The sequence below is a fragment of the Leptonychotes weddellii genome, chromosome 5 (assembly GCF_054177405.1).
Source record: "Leptonychotes weddellii isolate Sample4059 chromosome 5, ASM5417740v2, whole genome shotgun sequence".
NCBI lineage: Eukaryota > Metazoa > Chordata > Mammalia > Carnivora > Phocidae > Leptonychotes > Leptonychotes weddellii.
Window position 1 is genome coordinate 55908885 of NC_138373.1, and position 8981 is coordinate 55917865.

Below are 8981 nucleotides of genomic sequence, written 5' to 3' on the forward strand. Positions count from 1 at the left end.
AATCTTTTCTGCTCTCACAAAAGAACATTTCAGGTGTCTCCAACTCTCACCTAATTTCAAGTGACAAGACTGAGAAATGACAATATGATTAGAATACAGATTTGATAGGCATAAAAGACAATGACAGATCTCATTCAATTTTTTTAAACTCTGGGCAAAGATCTATACCTTGAAGCCTTGCCCATTTAGGCCTACCTGAATCTCCATTCAAATGTTAATCTACCAATGATCCCATATGGAAAAAAAATTAAAGATGCATTATTGAAAATGTTTCAAAGGAGGGGCGCCTGGGTGGCTCAGTCGTTAAGCGTCTGCCTTCGGCTCAGGTCATGATCCCAGGGTCCTGGGATCGAGCCCCGCATCGGGCTCCCTGCTCCGCGGGAAGCCTGCTTCTCCCTCTCCCACTCCCCCTGCTTGTGCTCTCTCTCTCACTATGTCTCTCTCTGTCAAATAAATAAATAAAATCTTAAAAAAAAAAAAAAGGTTTCAAAGGATATAAAGATACAGATCTTAAGGATCAGCACAGCATTAGATCTCAAATACACAAACACAAACATGAAGTAAACTTTGAAAATGCTCCATTTATTTAAAGCAAAATGTTTTAAGTTCATAATGTACATTCTATTACTTAAAGTCAAGTTTAGATGAATAAAAGTTTTGCTTTGTTTTAATAGTGGTTTAACTACAAATATAAAGCAATCTTAAACTTAATGGAGAAAAACAAAGTAATTCTCAAATCATAATATGCTGCCTATTTTTAAAGAACACAACTGGTTATTTAAAAAAAACTTTTAAACTTCTATAAAATAATGTAATACCAGTTTCAGATTCTGAAAGGGTACTTGAAATACTATTTCAGAATTCTGAAAGGCTCTATGGTTCAATTAAAGGTGGCCAATTCAGCATATAAATGTATTTCCTCTCACTCATGAATCTCCATTAAAATGCTAGTAAGGGAATCAAAAGGTATGAACCACAAGAAAAAAGAGAACAGAAAAAGGGAGAGTAGTAGACAAGAGATTTCAACAAACGTTTTCAATATGGGAAGCAGATGACTGAGTGAGGATCACTGATTTGGTAATGCAGAGAAAGCCACAAAATAAAGCGCTAGGTGAGAACTATTTTGTGGCTACCCCGGCACATCAACCCAGGAGCTGGGAGGGGAGGGGCGGGGCAGAAAACAAGGGACTCTTTGGAAGTCTTTAATCAAAAGACTCGACACCGTCTTATCCCACATACAAAATATCAACATCCGGGAGCCTGTCTGAGCAGTCCTCACATACACAAACATCCAGGCAAGAGACTGGAGGTTTTATTCCCTAGAGAAACTGAAGGGACTCGGGATCTGGTGGCATCAGTGCAGTGGATAATGAGAAGAAGGCACATACTATTGCACGGTGTGTAAAACAGGGAAGTGAGCTTGGAAGGGGGAAGCCAAGGGATTCAGGGAACAGTGGGTTCCATTTGGGTGAGCAGCAGAGATATCAGAGAGGTCAGTCTGATACGTGGCAGAACTCCACTGTGGAGAAGGATTCTAGAAGCACGATCAGCAACCTTGCCAAAATTCAGAACGCAGATTACAAAATTAAAGAGTAGAGAAACTCAGCCATGCATTTCCAGATACACATCAAAAGCACGGATCTGCTCAGGACAAGGCGGCACTGCTAAACTGAATTGACATGACTACTGCTCTAACCGGATCTGTATCACTACTGCCCTGTATAATAACTGGATCGACATTACTACTGTTCTGTACTATAACCAGATCCATATTACTACTGCTCTGTATTACAAGCCTTTTGGTTCTACTTGCTTTTTGTTAACCAGGTGAATGTATTTATTTTGCAAAGGGTTAAAAATGATTAAGTCTACCTGAAATTATATTGAGTGAAAAAATAGGATAACTTCATAAAAAATACTGCCAATCATTTTAAACATACAAGAAAAAAAGATGAAGGAAGTATGTTAAATGTTGAGAGTGGTTCTTTTTATAGTTTCAAGTATTTTCTACAATGATCAGCCATTTAAAATCAGTTAAAAAATCATTTAAAGACCATAACAGAAAAAATATGAAGTATGCAAACAATACAACTTATATGTGTGTCACTGCAGAAAAATCAACAGAATGTTCTGAAAGAAATACAATAATCAAATGCTAATAAAATAATAATGAACACAATAAATATATGTTATTACAGTGAACCAATGAAGGTTTTACTAGTCCTGAGTTTGATAAAAGCAACTATTAAAACAATTGTGAATTTTACCAGAATCAATGATTACCTCACTTTAATAATATCCAATGAAAATTAGAAAAACTACATTCTTCTAGGACTGGCAGTTACCTTTAACAGGGCACCTTCCCGTATGTATTCCTGCATCAGAGGGAACTGTCCAAAACTACTCTCAGGAGACTCTACAGCTTCCCTTGGGTGACTTACTTAGTATTCAACACCATTTCTGATACGGTTTTCTCCCCATAAATGTAAATACCTGGTTCTGTAGTTTATGACATTAGTATTCAATGAGGACATAAAAAAAAAAAATCACAGCTTACCATTTTTGTCTAATGAAGCCTCACTTACATTAATTTTCTCTCATACCCTAGCACCTGGCACAGAGCCTCTGTCACAAAATACAGATGAATAAATCAATATTATAATGAAGTCCCTTTTAAGCTTGTTCTTCTGCAAGGCAAAGAATCCCTGTTTCTTGAGTCTTTTATTGTGGAGATGTTTCCTCTTAGTCATTCATAGTCTTCGTGGCTTTTCTTTAATTTCTTAATGTGTCTTAAAAGGACAAGGCCAGAATGGGGCACAACATTCTGCTGAGTCTGTGACCAGTCAGGAACATACTAAAGGAAGGGTTTCATGGTGTCAATGTTACATAAACATTCAGTCATTCCAAGACCACACTGTAAATTTCCACATGTAGAATAATGTTGAAACACTTACCTCAAGAACCAACCACAGCTTGTCTCCATTTATTTTATCCTTCTTAAAGTACATCCCGTAGAATCTGACGACATTGGGGTGGTCGGAAAGCGTCTTTAAGATGCTATACTCTGCTTCAATCTCTTCATCGATATCCTGGTTTCAAAAAGTCATAGGAAGAAAACCATGAGAAAAACATGAATTATGTCAAAGAGACATATTAGAGATCACCAAATAGAGAATTTAATTTTGTCAAAGCAAGGTTATAATAATGGCTTTTAATGTGCTCAGTAGTACGTATTGAAACTTCTCAGGCCATTATGTAAGGGGAGAGATTGTAATTTTCCCACTAATCAAATACATCTCTAATTACGTTAATTTCATTGAGTTAAAAAGGGACAAATAAAAGACTATTTTTGTATGCACTTAGAAAGAAACATACATGAAGAAGGATTCCAGAGGATATTCCTTTCTTTGTAGTGTTAACTTTGTTTCAGTGGCAAAGCCATTGATTTGAAATAAAAACTTTTAGCTGGCTCATTTTGTTCCTTTGAAATACAGGATATGTAGAAGCTTTCAAAAGCTAGTCATACAAGCAATAAATTCTTATCTTTCCAAAAAAGTAAAATAAAGTTATACATAAGATGGTATACAGCCTTAGTTAGCTAAAGGCTCATTCACCAGAAGTAGAACAGGTTGCTACATCTGCCAACAAAAACGCCAACAAACTACTTAAGTCATGTTTTTAGAAACCACAATACATGAAACAACTCAGAGTAATAATAAGACAAAGCCTTCGAATACTGTTTTTACGGTAACATTTAGTGTCCACGTTGTTTTATGACAAAATCACGTAATCACAGAGCCAGAAAGAATTCTAGACCAGAGATCCAATTTGAGAAAAAGAAGCTAAAGCTCAGAGAGGTTGGTCACAGAGCTGGTTAGTGTAAGATGCAGGACTAGTCTACAAGTCCACTGCCTCCTCCCTTCTAATCCCATTCATTTTATCCCTTTCTCAGATAGAAACATACTATATCAAAATTCATAATAGTAAGACTCTTTTAATAAAAAAAAGCCACTCTGTAAAATGCTTGGGATGCATTTAAATTTATTTTATTAAGATTATAATCTCTTGGTTATAAATCTTTTTTATTTGGCTTGTGACATGATGAATGAAGGGGAAATAAATAACTCTGAGAAAAATATACATGTACTGACAAGAATAAAGGCAGCAAAAGAACCAATTTCACACCATAGTTATGAAACCGATATATTTCATTAAAGCAATAGAACAAAACATGATTTTTAAGGTTCATAGGATACGAAACAGGAGTAAATTATAAACGAATAATGGCTATATGTATCCATAATCCATTTGTCCTTCTCCATTAAGAAGTAGAGGAATGGGAGAGACACGCTGGTTATGGGGCCAGGCATGGGATCCAGCTGGAGCCCTTTCTCTTGCCACCACGAACCCCAACCCATACTTGCAAAGACCAGAGGAGAGAGGTACAGTCACTTTGGTACAGCTTAATTTGTGTCTCTCTGCCTTCAGTTTAAATGGTAAGAACTGGGGTGCCTGGGTGGCTCAACTGGCTAAGCATCTGCCTTCAGCTCAGGTCATAATCTCAGGGTCCTGGGATGGAGCCCCATGTCGGGCTCCCTGCTAGTGGGGTGTCTACTTCTCCCTCTGCCCCGCCCCCCACCCTCAATCCCCATTCGTGCTCGCTCTCTCTCTCTCAAATAAACAATTAAAATCTTTTTCAAAAACGGTAAGAACTTTCCATTAGGGGATAATCCCAATAGGGGATCATGAAAACAGTCAGCATCAGTTAAGCCTGCACATAGTTGTCTCTCTCTCTCTTTTTTCCTTCCAATGTATCTAATATATTGCTTGAAAATAAACCCCCACTCTCCCTCTCCTCTGCTCAAAATAATATGAAATGCTGTAGTTAATAATGGGTTTAGTAGAAATAAACAATCAAAAAAGAAAGCATAAGAAAAAGAAATCCTAAGATGCACAAACGGAGACCGGGAGACCTTTTGCAGAGTCCTACAGTTTGTTAATGTAAGAGCTATGACAAGGACCAGGAGTCCCACGTCCTTCCCAAACACAACACGACATCTCTGTCATGTCCCATCCCATTATGTGTGCAAGAGCCAAGTAACTGGAGAAACTGCTCTCAATAGAACTTTGGGGATTATGTGATCACTGAGCTCATTCTGGTTCACCCACGTGCTGTGGGAGAGCTACACATATTTCCCAAGAGCTGAAAATGTTCCAAAACAGCCAGTTCTCATTCCCAGAAAAAAAAATGGGGGGAGGGAGGAACCTCTTCAACTTCTTTATGCTCTTCAAGGCCAAAAAAAAAAAAAAAAAAAAAAAGCCTAGAAGGTTCCCTTATCACAACTGCTATTCCAAAAAAAGCAAAAGAGGATCCCCACTAGGGCATCAGTTGAAGAGGCCATAAGGACTACACATGCAATTTCAATTCTTCACAAGGAAACTCACCCTGATTATAAGTGAATACCATTTCTGCTTTGGAAACATTTCAGCAAACCTGAAAATTAATTTCCCATCTCTGAAAGAAATATAATTTAACATAAAATATTTCTGGGTTAGCTTAAAAGACATTCTTCCTGAAGCCTAAATAAATGCAGGAAGAAAAAGAGATCTGGCCAAGATGACATTTGAGAATTATTTCTAGACCCCTGAGTCTGTGTTCTTACAATTTTTTGAAATTTAAAATAACATAAAATCAACTGTTGAGCTATTAAGAGCTGTATTTATTTATTTACTTATTTGTATTATGTATTTGTTCAATTATTAAATATTTATTGGTCCCTATTGTATATGTTAAGTATGTAAACAACAAAAACCTAACAAATAGACTTTTTTTTTACATTTTCAATTGACACTGTGACAAATAAATCAAGTTAGCTACAGACTTTTTAACTGTTTAGTACAAATAAAAACAAAGTTAATTAGCAGAAAAGAGGAAAAACAATGTGACATACATGAATTGGGTCCAGAATTTTCACTGCTGCTTTTTGGCCATTTTTCTTATTCAATACTTTAAAAACTTTCCCGTAAGTTCCTTTGCCAATCGTTTCGGTGATTTCCCACGTATCAGAAGGATCAGGAAAGTTATCAAAGATGATTGTTTTTCCAGTTAATGGAAGCATCTCACAAGTTTCAATCACTGGAGAGAAAAAGTACAGTTTCAGCTACATTTGATTGGGGATATTAAATGGCACGAACAAACTCATGGGAAATTATCTAACATTTCACTGATACGATGGAAAATATACAGCAGTAACCAAATGTACTCAGAATTATAGAAAATTTTAATTTCAATTCTTTTTGCAAAGAGATTAATATGAGTTCAATAATGCTTTGTAAACAGGGCTTTATTTCTATGTTTAATATAGTCCCATATTAATTGCTCTTCATTCTTTTCATATTAAAATAAGAGGCACATATTTAAATCACTTTGATATATTGTTTTATACTCAGATATTAATACAATGCATCAAAAAAATTTAAATTAACCTTAAAGATGATAAAACTCAATGTTGTCAAGGCAAATCCCACATTTTGAAGTGACTGTGTCTTATTATCACTCCTCTATATAAAACCCAATAATGGATCTCCTCATATTGCTTTTAGGATGAAATTTAACACAACCTACCAGGTCCTTTAAAGTATGGCCCTTGCTTAATGTCCTCACCTCATGTCTCAACTTTTCTTCTCTCAGACATTACAAACCAGTCACTCGGGACCCTTTAAAGTCATTTCTTTCTTGCTTAAGGGTCTTAGTAGACATGAATCCCTCCCACTTTCTGCCTGTGGTTTCTTTCTTTCTTTCTATCTATCTATCTATTTATTTATTTATTTATTATGTTATGTTAATCACCATACATTACATCATTAGTTTTTGATGTAGTGTTCCATGATTCATTGTTTGCATATTAACACCCAGTGCTCCATTCAATACGTGCCCTCTTTAATACCCATCACCAGGCTAACCCCTCCTCCCCTTCCCCTCTAGAACCCTCAGTTTGTTTCTCAGAGTCCATAGTCTCTCATGGTTCGTTTCCCCCTCCAATTTGCACCTTCATTTTTCCCTTCCTACTATCTTCTCTTTTTTTAACATATAATGTATTATTTGTTTCAGAGGTACAGTGGTTTCTTTATTGAATTCCAACACCTTCTTCTCTTTCAGATCTTAGCTTAGATGTCATTTCCTCTGAATGTGACCACTCTCCATCCCATTTGGCTTGCAAGCCCCACCCCTGTACTTGCAGAGCACTCTACCCACGCTTATCGGATCTTACGACATGCCCAACACCTGGCACAGTGCTGAAACAATTAGGAGAGTACAGCCAATGAGGTCAGGTGACTTTTAAAAGGAGATGTTATATGTAACCTGAAATAAGATCCCAGGTTTCCTGACTGCCCAGTAGTGTTTTTAACCTTCTATATTCTTCCTATATACATTCAACCATTTGTATAAAACCACACAAAAGTAACAGAAAGAGCTCCCAGAACTTCTGGTGGCCCTTACATTTTTTCAATTATCTGTGCAAACCTCACAATCTTCAATGTTAAAAAGTTACGTGCAGTTGTGCTTGTGTGTGTATGCATACACACAGAAACACATCTATTAATAAATAAGTATTAATGCTATACAATAATGTTAGCCCATGAAATTCATTGGTCTAACCACAATTTTCAATCTTAGCCACACCACCAATCCACTGAGTCCTCACTTTCTTTATAGCCATCAACCCTGTTCAGTCTTCATTCCTTCTTCACTTGCTTCTTCCCCAGCATAAATTCTACAGCTTGAATCATTATGACTTCCTTGCAAATACCCTCAACACTCTTGTTCCTCTTTCTCCACCATCAGTCTCCCAGAATGAAAAAACCAAGTCTGGTTAAAGACCCTACATGTCTTCACACCTGTGCCTGTAGCTAGAGAAAAACCACACAACCATATTGACTGGTTTCTCTTCACATTCAGAATAACAAACCTACAAGTAGACCTTCGACACTGCCTAGAAGTCCTACTGTGCTTCCCTGGTTTGTCTATTCCTTTCTCATTATTTCACAGTGATCCTTCTCCTCACATTTTTCTTGTCCTCAAATTGTTCTTCTTTGTTCTCTAGCCCCTCCTACAAAATTTCCCAACTGATGCCCTTACTTAATAATTAATTGAAAACATAAAAGCAACAATAAATGCCTTAAAACTACAAACTTCTCATCCTGAAAACTACAAACGAATGAGCATCAAATGTGAGGTCTTTCTCATTACCTATCATCGGTTTTTGCTGTTTGGCGTCAATTAGTCTGTTTCTTCAGTTGCTTCTCAGCCTTCAGATCTTGGCTCAAACATCACTTTCTTAGAAGGGCCTTTCTTGGCCAACCTACATAAAGTTAGCTTTTCCCACACATTTTATTTCTCCTTTAGAACGTAAGCTACAAAAGAGTATAGACTTTATTTTTACTACTGTATCTGCAATTCCCAGAACAATGCCTAGTACATGGTAGGCAATTAGTAAATCTGGCAAAATGGGCAAATGTTTACCTGTTAATTCTGACAACACAGACCTTAGCTATCTTGTTCACACCCAAATCTAATAATGCCTAACTCTGTGCCTGGCTTATAGTAGATGTTAAATATACAGCTGATGAATAAATTAATCAGTATGATTCTTCAAAAGAAGTTTTTAAATGAGGGAGAAAAATAAGGATTAGGGAGAGCTGAAAAGAATCTGAAAATCTAAACAAAATAAGGAACATGTTCTGATTCATTATACTGAAGGGCACATCATCTCATAAATGGCTATGAATGCCTGCTAAAAATTACATCACTACACAAAACACACTTATGAATGGTTCTTAGAACACTTAATCTTTATGAAATTTGTGCCTATGATCCAAAATGCAATGGAATAAGTAGGAGGTAATCAGTAATAATCATCTACTTTAGTGATTTCACAATCAGTGACAAGATAACTACTTCTTACATCTATGTACTTGAG

The 8981-nt window shown here is 36.5% G+C and overlaps 1 protein-coding gene across 1 annotated transcript in view; it reads right to left on the minus strand.

Annotated features, from left to right (window-relative positions):
• Positions 1 to 6122, minus strand: part of LOC102750931 (myosin-IIIa-like) — a 47150-nt gene extending 41028 nt beyond the window's left edge. Inside the window, exons 1-2 of the mRNA XM_081820772.1 lie at positions 5952 to 6122; positions 2955 to 3089 (exon numbers count right to left, since the gene is read on the minus strand). Coding sequence (XP_081676898.1) covers positions 2955 to 3089; positions 5952 to 6119 — 303 coding nt within the window. The 5' untranslated portion in view covers positions 6120 to 6122. The remainder of the gene's footprint in view (positions 1 to 2954; positions 3090 to 5951) is intronic.
• Positions 6123 to 8981: the final 2859 nt, after the last annotated feature.